The sequence below is a fragment of the Aptenodytes forsteri genome, unplaced genomic scaffold (assembly GCF_000699145.1).
Source record: "Aptenodytes forsteri isolate BGI_AS27 unplaced genomic scaffold, ASM69914v1 Scaffold96, whole genome shotgun sequence".
Lineage (NCBI taxonomy): Eukaryota > Metazoa > Chordata > Aves > Sphenisciformes > Spheniscidae > Aptenodytes > Aptenodytes forsteri.
This window is the reverse complement of record NW_008795029.1, coordinates 4,140,744-4,166,353: the sequence shown is the minus strand read 5'-3', so window position 1 is coordinate 4,166,353 and position 25,610 is coordinate 4,140,744. Positions and strand designations below refer to the sequence as shown.

General features: G+C 44.6%; 1 protein-coding gene across 1 annotated transcript in view; it reads left to right on the top strand.

Annotated features, from left to right (window-relative positions):
* The window catches only part of SH3RF3 (SH3 domain containing ring finger 3), a 93,724-nt gene that overhangs the window by 33,870 nt on the left and 34,244 nt on the right, over window positions 1–25,610 (top strand). The window contains exons 5-9 of the mRNA XM_009276158.1: window positions 274–379; window positions 435–682; window positions 13,574–13,674; window positions 17,778–17,948; window positions 21,278–21,507. Coding sequence (XP_009274433.1) covers window positions 274–379; window positions 435–682; window positions 13,574–13,674; window positions 17,778–17,948; window positions 21,278–21,507 — 856 coding nt within the window. The remainder of the gene's footprint in view (window positions 1–273; window positions 380–434; window positions 683–13,573; window positions 13,675–17,777; window positions 17,949–21,277; window positions 21,508–25,610) is intronic.

Below are 25,610 nucleotides of genomic sequence, written 5' to 3'. Positions count from 1 at the left end.
CACAGCACTGTCCCAGCTCCTAGGAAGGAAATTAACTCTACCCCAGCCGAAACCAGGAGAGGCAGCCACCACATTTCGGTGCTCAGCGTGATCGCCTTGCTGGGGACGTGGCTGGGGCTGGGGTAGGCCACAGGAAAGGGTCATGGTGCTTTGGGGAGGAAGGCCTAGGCAGGTCCAGCAGGTGCCATCAGCAAGCTGTGACAGGATGTTAATGTCCCCCCTTCTTTTCTTTTTTTAATCTTTTTTTATCTTTCCCTTTTCCTCCTCACACAGCTGAATGAATCCGCCAAGCAGCTCATCGAGATGGACAAGACGTGCTCGGCTGCCGCCTCCGGCTGCGACGTGCCGCTGCCGACGGAGACAGTGGCAGTGGCAGCGGCGGCAGCGGCAGGCCTGGCACCATGCTCCATGGTGGCCGGCGCCGGCGGCAGGCCTCGCTCCATGCTCAAGGGTGGCCGGCGCCGGGGCGGCTGGGGCAGCCCAGCGGCAGGCGGAGGGCAAGAAGAATGCCAAGAAGCGCCACTCCTTCACCGCCCTCAGCATGACGCACAAGTCCTCCCAGGCTGCCAGCAACCGGCACTCCATGGAGATCAGCGCCCCCGTCCTCATCAGCTCCAGCGATCCGCGGGCGGCCGCCAGGATCGGGGACCTGACCCACCTCTCCTCCAGCGCCCCGGCCCAGGTAAGGGCGAGTGGAGGTGGGTTTGGGGCACCCTTGGTGGACAGCACGCCATTGCATCGCCTCTTTCAAAATGGCTGACCCTTGCACAAAGCGGTTGCACAGTGCTGTCGTCCCGATGTGACAGTACTTGGCATCTGTCATTCCCACCCTTGCGTTAATCAGTGGGCAGGCCTGAGGAGCCAGAGGATAAAGCCAAATTTCATTCTCAATAATGCAACACATTTAAAAAAAAACAAGTAACCCTACAGTTTGTTTGAAGTAATGCAGCTTATGTTGCATCACTTTCTGTTGTAGAAAGGAATAATTTTGAGTGATCCTGTTACCCTGAATGTATCTGTTACCCTGCAGGGTAGCAATGTCAGTATGAAATTCACACATTGGGGATAAAAAAGATTTTTAGAGTAATTATTTCCCTACAGATCACTGGAGGATGAGCAAATGTGCCGTACTTTGACAAGTGTTGTACCCAGCGAGTAGCTGCTGTTCAGAAACACCCAAGGAGGTTTTAAACCATCAGACGTGCTGAGGGTGCAGCCCCCGGTCCTTCTCCCTCTCAAAGGAGGGGGCAGAGGAGCAGCCTCCTGGACATCTCCACAGGTCCCAAAAGGAGCTTCCGAGCGGCTGCTTCTGGGGGCCTGGCAGAAACAGGAGCCAAACTCACCAGGGATGTACTGAAACCCCTTGCAAATGCCCACTGTTTCTGTGGATAAGGGAATCCAAGTGGTAATTTGCATTTTGAAGGCGTAGAAGAGAATGGAGAATAATAATAGTCCCAAATCTTTTCTGCTCAGTCATCTACACACTTGGTGTGCAGATTAGCAGCCACGGGTTCCCTCTACAGACCAGCTCCTCGTGGTCTGTGCTGCTTGCTAGCGCTGAGATAACCTAAGTGTGGCAGGGTCTTCCCACCCATCGTTTCTCTGATGAAAAAAAACCACCCTTGCCCTTTTCCTCTCCCTGGCTATGCCTTCCTACGCCTTGCACCCGTGTCCCCATACGGGGACAAATGTGGATCACTTCCCACCCCTGTGGTGGCCCAGAGCGGGAAGCAATCCATGTTACAGCCACTGTCCACACTGGTATGCATGTAGATGGCTGAGAGAGGGCAGCATGGGAAGGGGGACAAGCAGCAAACTGCAGGGACTGCCTTGGGCAGGAATGCCTGTTTATGTCCATTTGCAGTGCTGGTGGGTCTCCCCCGTGGGGCTCGTGCGGTGCCCCAGACCACGGAGTCACTCTCGACGGCTGTGCCGTACTGCCACCCATGACATGAGCCCCCAGGCCTCTTCAGCACAGGTTTGCAAGGACACCGAGGAAGGCAGGGTGCCTGTGTACATGCCAATGTGTGCCACAGGGCTAGTCAAAACGGCGTGCCGAGGGGTTGCTGCCACAGCAGAGCAGCACCCTCTGCTCCTCCCTCAGCTTCTCACCTCCCTCTGCCGCCCATCCACATGTAGGAGCAGGAGAGGCAGCTTGGTCCAGTTGTAATTTAGCTCATTTTCTTCCACATGCCTTTTCCAGGCAGGGTGTCTGTGCCGTAAGGTCTTCCCCCTCCTTTCAGCCTTCAGCAGGAGGGTGAAGGTGAGGATACAGTCCCTGCACAAAGCAGCACGTGCACCAAGAGGTACTGGGACATCTGTGAAGCAGCACAAGCACTAGACATGAGTGAGGGTCCCAAGCTTGTCAAGTAAATGACACACAGGTTTTTGGCACTCAGAGTGACACATTTGGACTTTACAGAGATGTGACAAACTGTGGCTTTTCTGGTTTTGTGCTAGTCAAGGGAAAAACCATGCACACCCTTTGCTAGAGTCATGTGAAGACTCATTCTAAGCTAGTAAACCACAAAAATTAGACCATGAAGCAGAAAGTGCCTTGACTATTCTCCCCCATTTTAACAGAACAACTGGTGTGCAAAACCCCACTCATTTTGCAGACCATTATGGCATTTGGGCACAAATGGTAGGGGACAGAAGGGCCCTGTGTTCTCTGTAACAAGTTACGGTTATCAAAATCTAGCCCGAAGGAAGGTTGGTTGGGTCCTTTGCAGCAGATGGGAAGACATGTAATTGGTGTCATGGTCAGATGCACAGCTAGGGCTGAGGTATAATGAAGCCACTCCAGTGTGCCCATGTTGGGAGCAGGTTTGTGGAGTGGTTCTTCTGCCTCAGGGGGCAGAGCCGGTTTGCAGACAAGGCAGCTGAGCACATGCCTCCTTCACTGCTGGCCAAAACTGTCTTGGCCAAAATCCAGGAAGGGGAAAAAAAGTCTTGGTGGTTCGGATCAACCTTAGTGAAAAGAGGTTTCCCTCTGTCAAAAAGCATTATTGCAGCCCAAGGACCCAGTCACCCCAAGCGTGGCATTTGCATGTATGAATACATATCTCTGCTGTTGGGGGCCTTACTATTGCTTTCTGGTTTGAGGGATTTAAACATTTTCCTTTGCAAACTTTGCTAGGAATGTGGTTCTGTTGGGAAAAAAAGTAGAGCTGACGTTCTCACTATATTCTTTACTGTAGGAGCAGCCTTCAGAAAAATGCCTCGCTGTTTTAAGAGTAGCAATAAAATCACAAGAGCTACCAACATGAATTCACCTGCTTTCAGCCTTCTTAGTTAGGTCTACAAAGAGTCCAGAATTTGCCTCTTACAAAATGTACATTAAAATTGTGCAGCTATATTTATATATCTATTAATCCCATAATAATAGGGGTTGCATTTTAATTAAAAATGTCAGAAATTCAGTTCCTTCTCTGCCATCTGCTAAGACCTGACATGGCTCTGAAACAATTAGTGATGCTGCAGCCTTAGACAGAAAATCAGTTCAGCATTTTTCTTTTATTCACATGGCTGAACGCCAGCCAAAGTAGCATAAACTAAGGGCCCCTGGGTTCTTACATCAAGGCATTCAGGGCAGTGAGAATCTTGTCTTTGGATCATTTTGTTCTAAAATGTGTTTGCCATTTTTAAGGCAAAAGTCCGTATGTCTTGTTAGGGGTTTGACATCTGACAACCTGTAAACTGACTCTACTACTGCTTCGGAAGAGTTCAGGGGCGTTGCTGAGAGCATGGGCATGTTGGTAGGACAGCTGTGTGTGTAGCTGCCAAACTTACTGGTGAGCTCTGCTGCAGGAATATGTCTCACCTTTTCTTTCCTCGCTTGAAGAGGAACCTCTCTGCCCTGCAAGTCATCGTCACAGCCCTTGAGTGGTTCTCTCTGTAACCATCTCAAGTCCCTGCTAGTTTGCAGCAGCAAAGTCAGCCAAAGCATATTTCTTACAGGGGAAACAACAAATTTACAGTTTCAGTGCTGACTATCTAGCAAATTTATGCCTTTCCTTTCACCATTAGAATGCAAATTTGGTTTATTGTGTCTTTATATCATGTCCTTGAAATTTCCAGGCACTTTATCATTGTTTATTTAACAGATCTCCTCATAAAAAGAAATAAAGGAATTTTGTTCAGTTTAGTAGGTATGAGCTTCGCTGGTACATATCAGGATTGGCATTTAGCTTGCACGGGGGGTTCTACCTTTTTAAAAAGTTTGACACAGTTTTCCTATAGTCTGTCCTTTGAACAAGCAGAATTCAATTGCAGGAGTTCTTGAATGGCATCCAGTCCCCTACCTCAGGCAATCGGCTGGTGCCCAGCGAAACAGTCTTCTTAAAACAAGCATCCATTCCTTGTAGACCTGAGGCGCCTACATCTGGCGCACCTGCTTTTTCTCTGCTGACCTGAGAGGAAACAGAGACATCGAAGGCTTCTTACTGTAGGAACTTAAAATTTAGGTGCAAATTTTAGATGTTTCAGTAAATGTGGAATATATTCCACCCCTTAGAAGTGATTTCGTGCATGGTACTATATTCCTGTGGCTTTTGTCAATTTTTGTGAATTGAAACCAGACTTCATGCCGAGCTGACATGTTTTTTGTTTTTATGAGTTGTTAGACTATTATAAGCCTCCTGCTTCTCCAGGAGGGCACAGATTTATGCATATTGAGCACTGACATGCAGACCAGGGTATGAAATCACATGTTTTGAAAGCACTTCTGCATATCATTAATTTAGTAATTGAAGACTACACGCCTTCCATAACATGTTCATTGTTCTCTAAGCAGAACCAACTCAGCTGTTTCCCAAAAGCCAAGATGCATTTTGAAATGACTGATGGTCTAAAAAACATCTCCATTGACTGCAAACCTAGGGATGCTCAAAGGTAGAAGAATCAACTTCAAGCCACCTCAGCTGGATAAAATAGTGACTGGAAGACCACAATAGCCAGGATACAAAGCATTTATTTTCAAAGAGGCAATGCTGGGATCTTCATTTCACTTGCAGCCAAATTTTCTTCTTGTATGCTTTTTGTTGCATGCTGAGTATTGCTCATTAAATGTAAGATCTCCATCTAAAAGGTAATAGTGTCTGTCCATCATGCCGAATGTCCTATCATGCTGGCAAAATGGATTTTTATTGAAGATGTAAGTAGTGCTGCAGGCCTAAGATGGAGCTGAAGCTGAATTAGGTTACGGGTGCAGAGGAGCAGTTCGTAACTGAGACTCCCTGGGGAGCCGGGAAGGTCCCCCTGGACAGTAATCGTGCCTAGGCCTCAGATGGCTTGTCTTGCTTCCATTTTCACCCCTTATGAATTATTCTTCCCTGTTATTTGGAAAGGTCATAGGTCAGTACTGCTCCAAATCCCCTGGTTTTTGACAGAAAATGCATCTCATGAATAATGAAGTGTGGCTTTGCGCACACCAGGATAACAGCTGAGTGAGGAAGAAAGGATCCTCCCCGCAGAAGGGACTTCTATGTGTGTTTTGAACAACTCATCACCATGCACAAGAAGTCCATTTGTATCTGCGAGTGTTAGTACAGGCTCCTAACCAGAGGCCACATGTTCAGGAAAAGCTGAGAACAATGTCTTGCACGCTCCTAGTCCCAAAGAGTGACAGTATTTGAAATGAAAAATGTTCCTTGAAATGTCTCGCTATATAAATCATTTGGAAGTGTGACTCCTTATCAGTTATTTAGAAGTGCTGAATTTTAGCTGAGAAAAAGTAATAGCAGAACTCTGGTGGAGCCTTGGCTGATAACCTAAATGTGCTGACCATGAGGAGCATACAGATTATGCATAATATCCAGAGACTAAAAATGAACCTTGAATTTTCAAGTGCACAACAGGCTCTGAGAAGAGAAGAGAAATTCAGGTATTTTTCAGCTTTGGCCTGGAGTCCAAATTCTATCCAACCTGCTCTGCTGCTAGCTGTGAATGACAACTGACTGAACATCCATTAATGAGAGTGAGACAGCTGAAACCAAGGGCAGCTATCTCAGGAGGCCGCGCCGGTCAAAATGGCAAAAGAGAAGTAATATTAGTCTGATCTGTGTTTCTGTCATTTAGATCAAAATATGTCATGAAAACAGCATAAGAGACTTTGCTGAAGTCTAACCTAAACTACTCCATGGTCTTTGTACATTCCCAGTTCTCCTCTAAATTATTTAGAACTGGTTCCAAACATTGCCTATTCATTGCATCTCTATTTTAAATAACTTTATAAAGAACTCTTTTGGGGGTTTTGTAGGCGGGAAGGAGTTAAGTTTTTTTAAGCAGAGAGTTTTGGGCGGGCATGTAAGCTGCATTTTTTTTGGCTACCAATAGGTCTGTGAATATGCTCTGTGCATATTGGGATATATTACATTATTTGTCAAAACGGTTGCAAATGAGACACATGAGCTGACTCAATCTATTGATTGATGACATAAGCTACTGAGAATCCAGGTCAAAGCAAAATCGCCTTTCAGAAACTACCAGTTTAGAGACAGTGTCTTCTCTTTATCCTATAATTTGCCTCATCACAAATACATTTTGAAAGATTTTTCAAGAACCACAAAACCTCACTTTTTACAGGATCTAGGAAGAGAAGGTTGTGCTTTAGAAGGGTTATTCAACTGTGCATGAAATCCTGTTGCCTGTAAAACAAAAACAAAATATTTTTTTCCAGATGCTCCTCAGGGTAGTAGCCAAAAAACATTGTGCCACTGAAATCATTTTTCAACAGGGCTAATCCTGAGGCTTTATGCTACCTGCCAGTCAGCTACTGATTTGGAAGCCTCAAGAGCAAGCAAGGCACTCTCTTGGTATTTACACTATACCACAAAATCCTGTCCATCTGGCACACGCTATGTGTACATGCATGACATTTTAGCAGAAATGACTACAGTGTGTATTTCCCTTTTTTGTTTGTTCAGGGGTTTTGTTTATTTGTTTACCACTACTATGTCCCTGGAGGGAGACTTCCACAGGAGGCATTGCACAGGATCCCGATGAGTTTGTTGTGAAGTTATCAAAAGGATAATTATGAACGTGTTATTAAATTAACATCTTTTAGAGGTCAAGCTTTCACTTTAAGCTTTCCTGTCTCTCTGCATTTGATTTTTCATGTTCTTTGATCCCAGAATTGCAAGAATCTATTTACTATAAAACCATTTAAAATGTCATGGTGGAGAGATAGACACTGGTGCTCAGTGCTGAAAGGGTTATTCTGAGAGAGAAACAAGGCTGAATAAAATATAATTCTCATGATGATCATCCACACGGTGCTTAATTAGTCCTCATTTGGGGGAACTGAGAAGCTGCAAACCAGAATAATCAGAGCTTTTATGGATGGTAATGTCAGATGAACATTTGGAAGAAGATGACAAAAATATTTGGGGTTTTTTTTCTCCAACTTGCAGCCAGCCTTAGATTACAGGATAGTGGATGTGGAAGCTCAGAAAATACGTCCACATGACTTCTCCAGCCCTCTGCGTAGCTCCATGAGCTATTCACAGAAGACAGGGTCTAGAGTTTTTGGCCTACTATGAGCCAAAAAATAATCAGGGCCAACGTGGTGCTAGAACAGGCTGGCATAATGTTCTGCCTCACCTTCATCCACAGCCGCAGATACTTACAGGTTGTAAGAACCCCTCAGTAAATGCTAAATCATATAAATTTAGCTCCAATTTTTGCAGGAAGGAACTGGGTATTTATGCAGCTATTTATGCAGCTGCAGCTGTTACCGTGCACATTTGTTTGTTTTTTACACACATACCATTATGGAAGAAAAAGTCTTACTCTGGAATTGGTAAGTCCGTTTCAGCTCCCACTTTGGTAATTAGCATTTGATGAGGCTACTTGATCTTGCGTGTAACACTTTTCATCAATACTTGGTGGCACTACCATGCATTAAGTGCTAATACATTATTTCTAGGAACATTAAGGCCTGGAGTGATTGCCACAGTCATTGTTTTATGGAGTCAGCGAATTAGAGAAACAAATCACAGGAATCTTAAAGACCATTAGCCTATTTTTTGTGATATTTCCAGAGGACGGTGTGTCAACCTATGTGAGTTGAATGTTTGAGTGTTTTTCTCTTATTTTAAAGAAATATTAAAGAGAAATTTAAAGTAAGCTGTAAATATGCATTCAAGACATTAAAAGAAATTTTCCTGTGAATTAATGAATGTGATAAGTGCCCTGTGGTGATACAGTGCTGGATTTGCTTTGAAGTCAAAATAGAGATTTCTGGTTAGTGATTTTCTAGCTGGTAAGAACGTTCATCTGATAGCAGCAACAATTATTTTTCTGTGAAGGCTGCTGCAACCTGCAATATCATTGTACTCTGTTCCTAGTTTAATCACTGTCTTCATGACTTTTATTCCCCTCCCCTCTAAGACTGAGTCCCATGCTTTTGCAAGGAACTTCACTAATCCCTACAGGCACCATGTCTTTTCAAATTAAACCACAAATGTGGCCTTAAAGTACTGGTGAAAATCTAAAGTAAATCTACAAGGGAGAGAAAAAGATAGTTTATGCTGGAAGTCCAGACTACTAATTCTTATGCTTTCACAGAGATGTGGATGGGAAGAGAGAAAGGGAATGAATTTGAGATGAAGTTTCAGCCCAGATGAGTGGTTATTACCTTTAATTTCCTGGTCTCTGTGGCCTTGTCAGTAATGTTTTGCCAGGCTGGTTGCTTTTAAATACATATATCGGAGCTGACAGAAGAGGCAGCAACATCTCAGCAGTGTATTATTTACCCAGGAGTATATACTATAAACTGTAATAGAAATATATCATTACGTGTACATTAAAGTGCAATTTGTTTTGATGCTCCTGTAGTTCTCTTGCAAATAATACTTATCAGTTGGAGGAGGAATGAGATCCATCTGAGCTTAGACACATTGCGGTGACTTCTGAGGAAGTCGGACTGTTCTCACCAGGAAATGCTGACCCTCAGGCTGGACAGTCGTCCGCAAAGTTCATTTTTGTCAGCTAGCTTTGGCTCTCTGTTTTGCATGACACCTGAACGGTGCCTGGTGCTGTGACTTACTTAAGCATCTAAAAATGGTGTTGGAAATGCTGTGTGGAGACCGAGAACAGAGACCCTGTGCTCCGCTGCTGTTTTGCTCCAGAGGACCACGCTGCCACTGGGACTAGATCAAGTTTAGCCAAGCCCCAAGACACCTTTGTGCAGAGCCTTTCTTCATTCTTGGCCCTCGCGTAAAGTGTCTTGTAACAGCCAACATGGAGATTAGGAGAAAGAAACAGTCAATTTTTAAGCAGGACTCAAGGCATGAGTTATGAGTTTCTATCAGGCATTAGCTTGAGTTGGGGGTGGGCATGTTTCAGTGGTTGTAAGTAGGTTGTTGTGTTTACAGACACAAAGTCCTTTTATATTATTATCCAGCCCATGGGTACATAATCACCTACTACTACAGAGTGGCTGGTGGTAAAAACAAGCGGCACAGGATGAGCTGGGAGTGAGATACCTGTCACACAGCATCGTTGTGCCCATGCGTATAGTCCGGGAGTTTTACTCAAGGTTTAGCCTTCTGCAGTATAGGTGATATTGCTGTGCTACTAATGGGCACAAAGAAGCAGGAATTAGTGCAGAGGTATCCGGAGGTGGTCTTCAGCGTGCCTTCATGCAGCTGCTTTTCCCTGCTAGCTGGCAGCTGGGGCTGTATTGTCCCTTGGAAGAGAAAAGCTGTTTCTGTTGAGCTGAAAACATCAGCAGTGGTAAGTGGTACTTGGAGGATGCCAGATTGGGGTGGGAGCATGAAGAAGTCGGATTTGGCTGTTTAGTGGCCTAAGTAAATGGGATGAGAGTTGGCAGTGTCTAATTCAGAAAAGTGCACACCACCGTTAGAGTAAATGGCCTCCTAATCAGGAGGTGTGCTACAGTGTGATTACGCAGCAGATCACGTCTGGAAACTCAATGGCCAAATGTTTAAAGGCATTAGAGGCACGTAAGGATATAGAGGGGCACCAAGTGGCATTTTCAGAAGTGACTCTCATTACTTAAATTGCAATAAAATCCATGGGAATCAGACAGTGAAGTACTTCTTAATGCGTCCCTGAGAAAACTCTGCAAGGTGCCTGTTTTTATTAATAGGTGCCCACGTGCCTCTTAAAAACCTGGCTGTCAGAGACGTCCCCTCCCAGGTAGGGCTTAGCAACGGTGCGTAGCAGAGGTGGAAGGATTAAGACGCAAATGCTGCAGTGTTCAGGCCCTCCCTGTGTAATGCCTGTGTGTGGCTGTATTTGCATGCCTGGTGCCACAGAAAGGTAGATCACGCAGGGACGTGCCATCAGAAAGGGAGGATGTGGCACACAGACCTCCCAAAAGGTATCAAAGCAGAGAACAAAAAAATCGGAGCATCATCTCGGATTCTCGTTCCCCTGAGCAGATGAAGAGGAAAGGAGGACATGCTTAGTACTTTGTTCCTCAGATCACAATGGCAAAAGTACAACCTGGCTCCAGGGCTGAATAAAGAAGGAAAACAAACTAAGGCCTGCTACCAGCTGTGATGGAGAAAGGCCTGCTGTGTTCTTTGGGAGGATTATTAGTGTTATCAGTAGCTGGGGAGACCCACATAAAATTGTAGGAATGGAAAGTGGAAAGGTAAACTTCCAATAAAGGTAATCAAAAGTATGAAGAAATAGATTATTCTTTCACAAAACTCAGTCTCTTCAAAATCTTATCGCAAATATTATCTTGCAAAGTAATCTAGCAATATTGTATCTTATAATACGAGCTAATTAGCGATACATAAGAGAGAGAACAGGACCTTGAAAGAGGGGGCTTAGAAAGCCTTCACCAACTGTGTCAGGGACTGTAGTTTAAATGCAAAGCTAGTGAACATTCAGATGCATAGTAGCAATCAGGCAGCCACCAAGAGAATTCATCAAGGAGCACAGAGGCGGATGAAACTGCAGAGCAGAAGACTTGTGTGAAAGTAAATGCCAAGATGTGAACAGAGGAGCTGAATTCAATGCAGTGGAAAGCCAGCGGGTCCTGTGGAGTGAAACCTGATGATGAAAAGTGGGGTCATAGGCAGACTGGCAAGTACACCATCGTGTCAAAGCCTGCAGGGGAGACCAGCTAAAGAAAAACTGGAGCACAATCAGGAAGCAAGTACCGATTTAGAGTTTGGATGCATATGATACTAGGCTGTGCAAAGTGGCGAAACAACAAAGTGGCAAAAATGAACAGTTTGTAGGGTCCAGGCTGGCACCAGATGCAGCAATATTACAGTAACAGGCCCTTAGGCAAGAAACTGAACGTCAGGTGGATAGAGAACATACAGGACAATGGAGATTTCTTTGGGATTATTCAAGGGAGGAAAGCAACGTTGTCATCTAGCAACACTGAATGGCAATTACATGATGTCTTAATCTTAAAGACTGTATGTTAGCACAAATGTAATAGCGCATAGAAAGTACTTGGCTCACGCTCCCAGTAATATAGAAGATGCAGAAGCCACCACTGTCAGTGCAAACAGGCAAATAGATGATGCTTAGACAGCTATGCTGCTCTCCGGACTTGAGCTCATCTCTCTGCAGTCAGGCTGGCTTAGCCCAGGGTGCCTGCAGTGGGCACTCCGGGCTGGGACAGCAGCACCTCTGCAAACTCTGCCTTCGCTGAAGTGTGCAGAGAGAGGATCGTAGGAGCTAAGGAAGGGGTAGCACGTGTCTTACACTGCTGTGACCTCTTCTGCCTTTACGGTTGCACCCTGAGGCTGTTCACTCAGCTCTGTTTTTTCATGAGGTAAAAACAAAGTGTTTTGTCCTACCAGAAGAGGGTGGGGACCGATCTGTTTTCTGTTTTCTTGGAGGCAGTTTCTCTAGCTCAGAGCAGGCGTATGCTGGTGGCACAACATGAAGACGTTTGAACCAGCTGATTTCTCACTTACCTCTTGAGTGAGGCAGCTGCCAGGTCTCTCTGCCCAGCATCTTCCGCAATCCCTTACCCCATTAACCAGCTCAAAATAACAAATGAGGGATCATTGTCCAACTATCCCTACATTTTTGGGTGGGTTGGGTTTTTTTTCTGTAAGTTGATATTATCTCACTGATGTGACAGGCAGGATTAATAAAGCCTTAGTCACAGAACTGGAAAGAACACTTACTTTTACACGTAGGACTAAGAGCTGCCTGGAACCTTCCTTGTTTGAGCAAGCAGCCAGAAAGTGAGGGGAAATAATGAGAAAAAGGAGATGTACTTGTCACTACAACTTCATGACTGAGCGTAGATGTTGGTGAGAGAGGAGACAGCTTGCTGCTTGTTGCCAAAAGCTATGGAATCACAGAGCAGTGTTAATATACAGCAAAGCAATATAGATTAGCAATGCAATATCAAGCCGTCACACTGTAATAATTATGTGGGCTTCTTTGGAATGAGGTGACCTTGAAATCCATTAATTAAGTAGCAATATGCATCTTGGTTTAATTCAGTGTCATTTTAACATGCAAAAAAATGTCCCTATGTTTCTGTTCCCAAAATAAATCAATATTTACTGTTCGTTAGATAGCATTTGGAAACAGAAAAGTTGCACTGGAGGTCTGTGAACTGCTCAGAATCTTTGTTGTATGTAATGGGCTCTGTCTGAACCTGCAATTTCTGCATAAACTTTGGATCCGACTTTGTAGAGCCATTCTGCATATGGATGCGCATGCAGCATTTGGTTAGACTTACTAAAAAAGTCTTTTGCTCAGGTAAACCATTACAAGTCCCATCAGCCCAGCTCTGCCCTGTCTTCGCAGCAAAGATCTGTTGCTACAGGCCTTCGCATTACTTCAGGAGAAGTTTCCAGTCAGGATTCATTTTTGACATAGATGAATGGGGACTTTGGTGAGACAACTCAGAAGAGTTTGCCCTACATACTTTTGCTGAGCATTAAGCTTTGAAAAATGAATGATTACATTTAGAATTGCCTTTCAACATTAATAGCTGGAAAAGATCTGCCCCGTTCTCTATATGAGAATGGGGATTTATTTGCTGTGGTAAAAGTGGAGTGGACTCCTACTTTCTCCATTCAGAGGTACTCCTGTTTTGGGTTGTGTTGTCACCTTTTTCTTAAGGAGAAGAATATTCCTGACGATAAAAACAGTATACAGAGATGAGACTGCATTTTGGAAATTGAATAGTATCTTCTCCTCCATAGATCCATAACCATTAACCAAAAGAGTACAAATTAAAAACCAAGCTTTTGAGGGGAAAAGGTTACCTTTACCAAAAAAGGTACTATTGCAGAGATGTACACGTTGAGCTGATTTTACAAAGCAGTCAAGTAGTCTTGCATTCTAAAACTTTTAAGATCTGCACACAAGGTACAACTAAATTTTTCTGACAGGTACATGGAAATGCTGTTAATAACCTAATATGCCTTGTGGCAGAAATGCATTTTTGGAATGTGTAAGGCTAAAAGATGTCTTTTTTAATGCAGTATCATGAAGTTAGAAAGTCTGGGAATTGATAAAAGTGATTTTTTGCTCTGTGCCTTCACCCCATGCCATTTTAGGAAACTGTGGGCTTCATCTTAATCCTTGTATGTTCTTTGTGTATTTTCAGGATTCGTCTTCGGTTGGAACAGCCACGGTGGCTGGTCCCAGGACAAGTGCAATAATTGGAGATCAGGGAACACCACCGAAGGTCCAGCTCCCCCTCAATATGTAAGCAGCTCATCTCAGTCACTGCATACTCTTTGTTTCCAATCGTGTGCGCATGTGTGCATGTGTTTGAAATCTGAAAGCCTGAATCTCAGCTCAGGAGCATTCTGAGAAGGGAAAGATTGCAATTTCTTACATGACCCAGCCTCTGCTGAAATTGAAAAATGAGTATACAAAGGCAAGACTTCCCCTTTTTTCTGTGAGCCTTTTTAGACTCCTGGTGTATTTATTACAGCTGTATGAATCACTGTGAAGCAAATGGAATGCCTCTCAGCTAGAGAAAATCTTCTTCCTTCATTTAAAGCTCTTAAAAAGGTGTAGTCCCATGCAATCAAACACCTGATACATTCATCATTAACCAGAAAAATGACCCAATTGCATTTTTTCAGTGCCATAAACAAAGGCAACGAATAAATTTCTAAAGTGCAAGGGCATCATGGGCATATGAGCTTATTGAATAGTGTGTGGAATAACAGAAGGTTGACTAGATACAGAACAAAAAGGGTAGACTTCATAATAATAAATCTCTTCTACCCTGGTTTGGTTTATCTGGTACCTGTCTAGTTAAACTACTGAACCCTTTCCTCTCATCACATATACTTTGTGAAAGCAGTAGAACTATATAGACACACACACATATGCACACCAGTATTTTAGTGGTTTATGATATGGCTAAAACAAGGTCTGAATTCACAAACAAAATCCTAAAATAATGTAGCAAATCTGCTTTAAGGAGAATAGGAGAGTTGGAACAGAACCAAAACAAATTTGTTCTTGGCTACTAAGGTGAGATCTTCATACCTGAGGGGTACCACACATCACTCACTGCCCCACAGAGAGATCTCACCATCACCCTGTGGTCACCCTGTGCAGCCTGTGTGGCACATAGTGGGGCAAAAATTTATTTCAAACGTTGCTCAAAGTAGGAAGCAGTAACTGGCAGTATTTCCAGTATTTAGTTACTGAATCAGGACATTTTACAGCTCTCTGGCAATGCCCCTGCCTCCGTGCCTCAGCAAGCCTTCCCTTCTCCCTCCTATGCTTCTCCTGTCGTCTCCCCGTGAAGCAGCCTTGTAATCCAGTCTGTCATTTTGCATGTGTGAGCCAAGTTCCAGTCAAAGAGGAAGTTTTATCTGAAAGCTGTAGCAGAGCTGGGGAGGTACAACCCTAGACAGAGCCCTGGGGCTTCTGCGTTACAAGTAGAGTCACTGGCAGCTCCCCGAGGCCAAGAACATGAGCTACCTTCTCGCTCAGGACTTTTTTTAGGGAACTCTTGATAAAGATTTTGGCTCCCTGACCCTTAGCCTTACTGTTCCACGTAGCCCAGAACTACTTGCTATTCCATTTTGCGAGATTTCAGATTGTTGTTTTAACACTTTCTTCTCGGTTGTAGTTTGCTGGTGAAGTTTCACATCTAAAATCTAGGGAACGGTGAAACGTGTCTAAGTCCAAAGGCTTTGGCTTAAGGCAAAATCAGCCTCAGCAAAAGGGACCACTAGCCCTGATCCCCTGCCAGAGGAAAAGCCCAGAAACGCTTTCTGGGGAGGGAAGCTGCCTGCACTCAAATTGTTTTCAGCCGTGTATGAGAGCAGGCATCCCGTCAGCTCTCCCACAGCTCCCTCTCTGCCAGCACATGGGGTGTATGCCTGTGCCCATGGGGCGGGCATGCCAGCCACGGCCAGGCAGCGGACCCAGGCTGGGCCTGTCGCTGGGTTTGGAGAAGCCACTGCCTCTTTGCGGACTAATAGAGGAAAACCCCAGCGGTGGGCATCCTCACTGCCCCACATAGGTGGTGGGATCACCGGTCCATGAAGAAAGCGCTGATCACCTCCGTTGTCCCAGGGTCACGCTATGTGGTTATCACATACAAGTTTTCATCAGCTTAGCAATACAGAGATTGGTCAGTTTTGGCATGGAGTCCAGACTGGGCTGTTGTACACCTTCTTTTAGTCTCTGCAAGGATTTTGATACTCTCTCCGGAGGATGTTTAGGCTCATTATGATATTGGTTATTCAGGCTTACGGGAGGCTGAGTTGGGGAAATTTGCAGGAACAGAAAGAAACTAGTAGGAGAGCTGGAGACAGCTGCAAGGGAAAGAAGCCTATGATCCACTTAGGGTAATTTTCCTTGCACCTTCTTCCAGCATCTCAACCTGTAAATTACATTATTACATGTAGCCCCTTGGGGAAAGGGCTAAGTAAGTCTATCTAAAATGCTCTGTCCTTGACCCCCGCTTTACCCCTACCTTCTGAATATGAGCCCTGTGTAAGCAGCAACTTAAAAAGAGGTAATCAAAGCTACACTTTCTGCTCCCTCGAGTGAGTGCAGTCTTGGCACTTTCCGTTATGTCCTAGCAAAGTACTGTGCTGAAGGATTAGCACTGAAGGATGCAACCTTATTTCATGTCAGGGTGATGCATTTTAATGTTCTTCAGTTCATATGTAGCCTCATGTTTTCCATCAGGTGAACAGCTACAGACCTGCTCGGGACCACCTGATTATATAGGCTAAACAAAGGATGTGCAGGATGGTTTCTCCCATCTGTTGGCTAATGAAATACAGTTTCTGATTAGATCTTTGTGCCCCATGCATGTGGTAAACAAAGCCAGGCACATCAGTCTAAGGATGCCCCAAGGAGCTGTTACCAAATATTTCATATTCTGCTCATTACTGCTGTTTATTTACTACCTTCAGAATAAAAATAAGGAAATCTACTGGTACCATAAAGGAGTAGAATCAGGAAAACTAACAGGATTTATTCCTCAATTATATTTCCTGGAGAGCAGAAGTAAAAAGCCATGTATCATTTTTATTGGCTGCAAGTCTACAATCACAATGGTTATAGTTTTCATTATTTCTCTGGTTCACTGCTATAAGGTGGGCAGCAAGCCTCTTCTCACTTGCCTCCAAGCCTAAGAGCATTGTGCTGCACTTTGTAGTGCAAATGCACTTTCTGTAAGTGTTTCCCCATTTGTCCTAATCTCTCTGCACTGTCTGTAAGGCACAAAGCCAAAAAAACTCAAGAAGGCACAGCCTTAATCAAGAATTACCAGAAATCCCTTTTTGCATTTGTAGAAAGGCAACAGTGCCAAAATAAAATTGGTATTTACAAATAAAGTGTTGTTCTGTGTGTGCATTTTTGTTACCCTGTCCTGACTTTCCATTATTCCCCAAAGTGCAAGTAATCATTGTTAATTTTCAACAATGATCTCTCTAAACAGAGAGAATACCTTTAAGGACTTTAAGTTGTAGTCATTTCACAACATTAGACATCCCTGAAGTAGTAACAGAAGAACAAAAGAGAGATAAAAAGAAAGATTCTAAACAAAGGGAATAAATAAAAGCTGTAATTAAATAAATAGAGTTCTACATATTGGGTCCTGGATTAAATATTTATTAGAATACTTGCATACAAAACATCCAAAGCCAAATTCTACCACTTCGCTTACTTAAGTGAAAATCCCTTTGCAGAATTTGGCCCTCTGTCACTTTTTGTGTTACCCACATAATACAAGAATTACCATACTGGATCAGAACAGTTTGGTGTGTTGTTTCTAAAACTGGCCAGCATAAATAGCATCAAGAAAGCTGCAAGAAAAGCTGCCTTTAACTTTTATAAAGTAGCCTACCCATAAGAAAAGTTTCTTCTGAAAATCCATAGTGGAAGCAGCTCCGACCCTGAAGCATATGAATATATACTTCATCCAGATGTTAGGCTTTGAAAAGCCTTCCCATTCAAGCCCTGGTTACTCTGGCTGTCTCTGTAATTGCCTTGTCCTTCTGCAACTGCTGCTAAATTCTTAACTTCAGTGCTGCTTTGTGGCAGTGTTTTGCTTTGGTTGTGCCCTGGGTGAGAAGTATGTCCTATTAATTTCTACATTACCCCCTGACTTTAATCTAATTAGTTGTTCCTGTATTAGCTTAGCATCCACTTGATCTTGTCTCTGCTGTTTCGTGTTTGGGGTGCTGTAATGGTGTCCCTTTTTAACCACCGTTTCTGAGCAGTGTTTCTGCTCACTTTCTGCTCTGCGGGGCTGGAGTCAAAGCGGGACAGGCGGTGGTTGACATCAGCTGTGTGCTTTCTTCTTGTGTGACCTCTCCCCACAGCTACCTAGCCCTGTACGCCTACAAGCCTCAGAAGAACGACGAGCTGGAGCTCCGCAAAGGTGAGATGTACAGGGTCATTGAGAAGTGCCAGGACGGCTGGTTCAAGGGGACGTCTCTGAGGAGTGGGATGTCTGGCGTCTTCCCAGGCAACTACGTGACACCTGTTTCAAGGTGAGGACCACTGGCCAAGGTGGATATGCCTGAGCTGGGGCTGAGAGGGATTCTGCGTCTGGAGGATGCTGAAAGCAACGTAGCTCTGCTTTTAAATCACATTCCCCTTCCAGAAATTTTCTGGTGGCTTTGCAGACTTGGGAAATGAAACTTGCTGGTTGTAGCATTGGAGTTATCCATGTTCTCAGAAGACTTCACTAGTTGTGTTAGATTTTACATTTACAACTTCTGACTCTACGAAGTCTGATGAGCCCAGGTTTTACTATTGTAAAGAATCTGTTGGCTAATTATTTTTTTATTGTTATAAAACTACTGGACATGTAATGGGGATAAACAAAATAAGGAATGCTTATGTCTCGCTTTTCAGTAGCTCCTCATGTAGATTTTGTTTTGCTTAAATCCAAGGGCTTGGATCATTTGGATCAAGACTAATGTTTGAACCATTAAAATTCAGAAGTGGTTTACAATCAGTAAATTGTCTGATTTTAGCTACCTCTGTCTCAGATGCAGAAGAGGAGAGAAGGAAAGAATAGCATGTCTGGGGAGGAATGCCATTTGTCAGAGTTCAGTATTGGACAACACCAAATCAAAGGGTGTTTCTGATCTAGAGCCCACTCTGCAAGCTGAGGAGAAAGTTCATCAGCGTGTCCTAGACTGTTTTGCCCCACATGCTCCTTGCAGGTGAACGTTGCTGTGTGTGCCCACATCTCCTTCAGAGCAACTGTGGGTTTGCAAATCACACTCACTCCTTCTCGTATGCTCTCAGTCTCTCCTCCCATGTGCACACAGTCTCCACCATCTTTCACTCCTCTCCAGAGAAAGGCACCTCACAACTCAGACGGTGTTGATCTTGAAAAATTGATCCAGGTTTGTTCCATCTTCAGTTTATGTCAAGTTTGTAATATGTGGACTGAGCAAGACCAAAAGTTAAGAGCAGATTAGAAGACGATAACTAAGCCCGCTGACAGTCCTAATATTGCATTTCAGTCCAAAAAACCCCATTAATTCATGGGGTCTTCACTGTTCATCAACCTAAACGTATTTACCTGATTTTATAGAGCCCCTTGGCTGCCTTCACTCCTTGCCTTTTCAGCTTTTAATTAGTAAAGAAGTTTGTGCTGAAGTGTTGGTGATCTGAATCAGCAAGACTTTATTAAATGCAGCATGTCACAGCTAGAACAAGACAGAGAGAAGTGCTAAAGGGCAAACGTGCTTTCCACAAAACCCGAAAGCAGCTTTATGATTATATTTATGATCCTGTGAGCTAATTAAGTTCCTGTGTAAATCACCCTCAGTGAGAACAGCAAGAAAAATCTGATAGCAACAAAATCTCCTATTTGCTGCACTTTCAACTTACTTTGTTCCCCTTTGACAACAAAGCAGAGGAATAGATTCATGTGTGGTTTTTTGCCACTCCCTACAAAACCCAAGAAAAAGAAGTTGCCCATGAATTTAATAACACTGAACTAGATTTATAAGCTGCCAAAGCACATGTGTGAGCAGAGCATGGTGGAAAAAGGACAAGACCCTTTAGATGGACAGACAGGCACAGGGCAGCAGAGAAAGTTTGCCACATCCAACATCTGTCCAGCTCTGTGGGAGTCACAGATAGTTTCTGTACCTGTCGGTGTGCGTGTTTGCCTGAACGCAGCTTTCAGTGGACTATTAGGTGTGCTTTTCTGGCAAACTCAATCTAGGGCAGATGGCCAAGCCAGCTCCAACTGAACCTTGCTGCTACCCTGCCAGCTCTTCACAGCAGATGACAGACAGTCAAGATTTCCATCTGGTGGGATTCCCAGCTTTCCCTACCTGGAGGCTGATGAAAAAAAATTCAAAGAAAAAAAAATCAGATTCATTTAGCAAAATGTAATCCAGGCAAACCTTGAACAATGAGATGAGTCAAGTCAATGACACCACAGTGGTGTTTTTCCTCCTGTGATTTTGTGGGGAGAGGGGTTTGGGCAGAGGGGATGGCTATCTTTTGCACTTTTGGTCCGTATCTTCCAGCCTGTGTTTCGGTCTCTTTCTATCAGAATTTCACTCTTTTGGCTCTTCCCATTTCCGCTCTTTTCTTAGGGTTGCTTCTTCTATCTTTCTTGTCCTCTGAATTGGGCCAGATTGTTCAGCATACTCCTTTTTTCTGCTCTTCTCCTCTCTGTGTTCCCACACAACAATTTTGGGGCCCCAGAAGTTCTCCCAGTCCCACCCCCCCCATAGGTTGGTCTTGTACCCTTTCTGTTATCCTCTCCTTCCTTACTAACCCCCTGCACTGTCTCATTTCCATTTCCTCCACCACACTTTGTTCTGCATCATATCCCCTCTGCTGTCCTTTCCTGGAGGAGGACCTTGGCACATGGAGCAGCCCAGGAGAGGAGAACAGCACAAAATGATCCCTCTGTTTCATGGCATCTACTGCTGGAGAAGGAAATTACTCAGGAACCTGAGTAAGAATCTCAGAAAAAGAGCTGCTGAGCAGCAGCTGAGTTTGTCCATTGGGGTCCTTCTGTCCTCCCCAGTGTCCTCCTGCCCTGGTCAGAGAGTTTCTAGCTCAGTGGTAAGAGGACCAAGACCTCCTCTAGGCTGAACTCATTGCATAGGAGAAAGAGCCTCGTTCCTTCCCTCTGAGGTCTCCCCAGCCACTCGGATGAAATACAAACTATGCATACAGTTTAAGTGAGCAGTGAAAGAGGGGTCAATTATTGTTTGGATTTCCTTTTCAGTAAGGTCAGCCGCATTCCCTTCCCTTTTGCACTTCCTTAGCAAGTCTAAGCTAGGGCTGGTTACATCGGTAGGGTAAGTGTTCAGCCAAGCCAAGCCAAGCCCTGCCAAGTCTGCTGCTTTTCAGTCCCCTTCAACAGCCACACACAGATTTGGTGTTATCCATCTTTTTTCTCCCTGTAGGGCGGATTTGGTCCTAAGAAAAGATCTCTGAGTCTGTTTTAATTTTCACTCCATTAGTGCCTGTAAAATAGCCGCTGGCACACAAAATGACATTGGGGAGATATCCATTTCTTCTGAATTTAGGTTTGTGATTTTACTAGAAACTGTTCTGACAGAAATGTAGCTTAAGAAAAAAAGTGATGAGAAAAATTATCTTTTTCATTTTTACCCTGCACTTCTTTCCATAGGATAAAGGGGTGAAAATATCCTCCAGCATGCTTACAACTGTGTCCTATAAAGATAAATATATTTATCTATATCTCGGTTTACTTTAACACCTGAGAGGGTATCATGTTGAACCCCCTAAGTAACTGGGTGTTCTTATCAGCATTGTGGCTGAGGATCGGGGTCTCTGCAGCATGCTTATGCTGTGCCTTATCTCTGTGCAGGGTGCCAGTGGGAGCTGGGCAGCCCAGGAACAGCGGAGCCGGGGGAGCTCCGGCAACGAAAGGAGCCCCAGGAGCCGGTCACACCAATGCCGCCACGGCTGTCAGACCGGTTGTTCCTATCACTGCGCCTCAGACGCATCCCCAGCTACAGGCGGCCTCTCCGCAGCTGAATAACTGCTTGAGGTATTCAGCTCAGCAGCCAGCCAGCCAGACCCGCAACGCCATGCAGATGGGTATGTGCACGCCTGCCAGTGCCTCTCGCCCTGCGTCGGCAGGATTGATGTTGTACCCCTCGAGTGCAAGCCTCTCGAATCTGCCTGTCCCTGCAGCTTGCTTTCTCCTTTTAGTCACAGCTCAGTCAATGTGGAATAGAGTATGTTTTATTTGCTTGTAATATTTATGGGCTTCTATTGATCTCTGGGAACCACGTTGTGTTTATCAGATTGTTCTGTTGCTACAGCTGAAATAGATTATAGTGTTTACAAATATTTATACAATTTATCTGAGTGAAAGCAAGCACCCTGCATACTGAGGAGATTAACAGTTCTGAGTCCGGTTGGCTCGCGGACGGAAAAATACTGCCCTTATCGCAGGACAAGTAATACAGGACTTAAAATTAAGAAGCATTTCATTGGGCTTCAGGGATGAAAGGTATTTATTAGGCAGAACGGGACCCGGTGTTAGTGATAAAGCAAAAGACCTGAAAAATACTGCCACCTTTTTGAAATGAGAATAAGAGCTTCTCACACCAGGGGGCCTCTGTTCTTTCTAGGTTCCCTTTCTGATGTAAAGCACAATTTTCTAGAGTACTATTTATTCCCCTTTCCCTGATGTTAAACAGCTCTGATGTTGAATAAAGTAAAAGTAAATCCTGTGGTGGAACTTTATAGCAAAATTTAAAACATTTTGTTTCTGGTATTTTATAGGGATGTGAGCCATTGTGTTTACAAAGGCAGATCAGTAAGGATTGTGACTGCTGAAAACTGAGGTCTTAGATACAAAACAAAGCAGACACAAATAAGAAATACACTGTGGTGTAAGTCATGGATTCATACCGTTTGAAGCCAGAAGGCACCATTATGACCATCTAATCTCACCTCCTACACAGTCCAGACCAAAGGGAAGAAAACATAATTAAATGTGTGAATCTGAATCTCGAACAGTGCAGACTCCTCTGCTCAACAAACAGTGGCAGGACTTTACACGGCATCCGTGTCACACTGGGGAGTAATCGATTTATCCTCTTTTTGTCTAGTTCAGAAAGTGCTGCTTTCCCCTCAAGTCACACCCTTCCAAAAGCCCTTCTGCTCCCACAGTGCAAAGGCAGAAATGTCCCCTCTTGGGCAAGGCTCTCAGGAAGCGTTGGGGTGCTCCTGGTGCCTCCTGTGCTCATGCCAACAGGCAGACGGACTCCCCTGAAACTGAGGTGACCGATCATTTTGCCCCATGCACCTGGCATGCCCCACACCTTCCTTCTACGGCACTGCTGTGCTACACCTTCAGCAGCCTCCCTGATTTAAGATTGCTCCTCCAGGTCACTCTGACATCTTAAAGTGCCAAGGAGTTGGCAGGCAGGGTGATCCAGGGACCACAGAGATGCTCCAAAACCTCCTAAGCAGGGTGTTCTCCAGCCCTTCCAGAAGGTTCATGAGATTGTTGTTTTAATTAAATAAACCTTTCCCAGGATAAATAAAGGAAATTTGTCATGATTATCAGTATTTTTTTCCATAATGGACGTCCTCACCAGTATCCTGTGTACCAGAGCTCCTCAAAAGGTCTCTTTAGTGCTGCAGGACAGGGCAATGCACACTGACTTTTGGAAGAGCTTTCCAAAAGAGGCAAGCTGGCACAGTATTCAAATCACGTTTCTGTTGGCTTGCAATATACATGAGTAACAAATCAATTTTGCACAAGGCCACTAATGTAGGAATACACCCAAAATGAAATATGAGTGGTGTAGAATAAAAATAGCCTTCAGTGAGCATTGCTAATTAATAGCATGTTTGATGCAGCACAGTCCAGATCCAGAGATCCCAGAGCAAAGGCATACATTGTAACAGTAAGCAGATGAAATTACAGAACAAAATGTGAGAGCTCTGCTCAGAGTTGATTTTTCTCAGGCCATTGATTTTACTGTTTCTCATGTTTTCTGTTTCCTTTGTGCCTGGAAACACTGAGTCCTATATGAAAGAAGTAATGTACCTAATATGATTATCAAATCAGTCTTCTGCATCCAGGTACATGCAGTGAAATTCCATTATTGTGCTTTTCCTCTAAATTTAGGAAAGCCGTTGCTTCCTATAACCAGTAGTTCAAAACCTTGACCCTGCAAGCTTAACCATCCCGGAAAAAGAGATTTCTGGCAGCAGTGGTTGCTCATCTGATTTTTCCAAATGGGAAAATCAGAAGGAGGGAATCACTTCAAGATAACCAGTGGTGCCCTGTCTGGCTCTCTGGAAAGGAACTGCACTTTCCAGTACACGTTCTTGGTAATCCAGGGAGGGGGAATAACAACTTTTAGGCCCTTCCTCATGCTACATGGTAAAATCACACAAAGTTCAAGACTGGTTAATGGTAGTTTGGTTGATTTGCTATGAGCAACATTAATGAAAAGAGATGTTACAGCATCAAGGAGTTACCGTGAGGGAGAATCATGTAAACTTTGGAGGTGCTAATCTGATGATCAGTGGCCCATCATGTTCAGTACTGCTTTGGATAATAGGACATAAGGCTGGGGGATGAAATTCCCTCCTGGCAGGAGTGCTCAGCTGGTTTAGTGAGTATGATTAATGGCACTCCTTATCGTTTCAGTCCCTGGTAATGGGTGCCGCTGTTAACCATAGAAACAGAAAATAGTGGTTTGAGTTGTTCTAGCATTGTTGTTTAGTTATAGATTGAGTGAACTCCAGCTGGTCCTGCATAAAAATGTATCCTTCAGATGAATTTGTAAGAAACACACAGATCAGAGTGGGTCGGAAATTTTCAAAAAAAATGCTTCTTGATCGAAGAAAAGCTGATTTTGGGACTCAAAGCTTTTTGTCAGGAATGGATGTAGTTCAACCAGACTTCAGCCATGAAGCTGTCCTGGCTCAGGTTGCAAAGGGAATAGACAGCTGTCCAGAGCTGTTCTCCACAGAGGAGAACAGCGCAGTGACCGGATCCTATGTTTTCACATCCCAGGTGAATGCCCTGACCAGAATAGAGGCTATTGTGGGGTGGGTGAGTACGTTGTGCTCAGAAAAATGTTCAAAGGTTCAAATTTTGCACTGAGGCGGAACTAAACCAGATTATGAAGCCTTGAAATCATTTGTGAAATGGGCATTTTCCAGCCAGTCCTACTATTGAATCGTTTAAGTGAGTGAATGTCTGAGTGCGGACTCAGCTTCTGGTCTGCACATACTTGAAGTGGAGCTGTATGTAGGTTACACCTAAGCAATCAACCAACCTGGAAGTCAAAGGCAACATCATTGTGGAAATGGACCTGGACCTTTGTCACACTTTTTGCAACATGAGGCATGCAACAGGCTCCCGAATCCCTGGAGAGCTGACCTCGGCAGTGTGTCGTGGTCACTGTTAAACAGACGAGCGCTAATTCCTGGTTCCTAGTGCTTGTAGGCTGGGTCTGCTCAGCAGGGGCAGCAAGACTAAAAAGCACTGCATATAAGGGACTTTGCTGGCAGTTACAAGGCTGAGCTCAGAAATCCTCTGGCGGATTTCTGCTTAATTTATCTTGTGCAGCACAGTGATGTGCTGTTGATCATTTTGTTGGGGCTGAAGCGAGAGATTTTCCCTTGTAATTGCAGTCTGCGAGGTCAGTGTGGATCATTTGGGCTAACCCTTTAGGTCCCATGTTGCGTTGCTCCAAAACCTATCAGGTTAGGAGGGGGTCCTGGAGGTTTGGAAAACAGCTCAGCTGGAACAAGATAAGGTATTTTAAAAACACAGTAGGCCTTTTATTTATTTCTAGGCATGGGCAGGGATGGCCAGGCCATTCCCCAGTCACATCATTAGGGAGGACCAGCCATTTTGGTGACTGCAGACAGGCCTTTCGCAGCCAGGAGGGGGATTTCTAGGATTTAGCTGAAAACACTTGCAGGCTGAGATATTCTGGGTTAAAGCTAAGAGCTTAGCTCTCCGTCAGGCCCTGGCACGTTGTGGCAGTGATAGCCACTGAAGGGCCAGGTCTGGCAGTGCATGGGGGGCTTAACCGTGCTCTGTACTCCCTCCGCAGCTCACCCCCCGGTGCCGGCCCCGGAGCGGCCCACTGCCACGGTCTCGCCCCTGCGAACGCCCAGCTCGCCCTCCCGCCTGCCAGCAGCAGCCATCCGGCCTC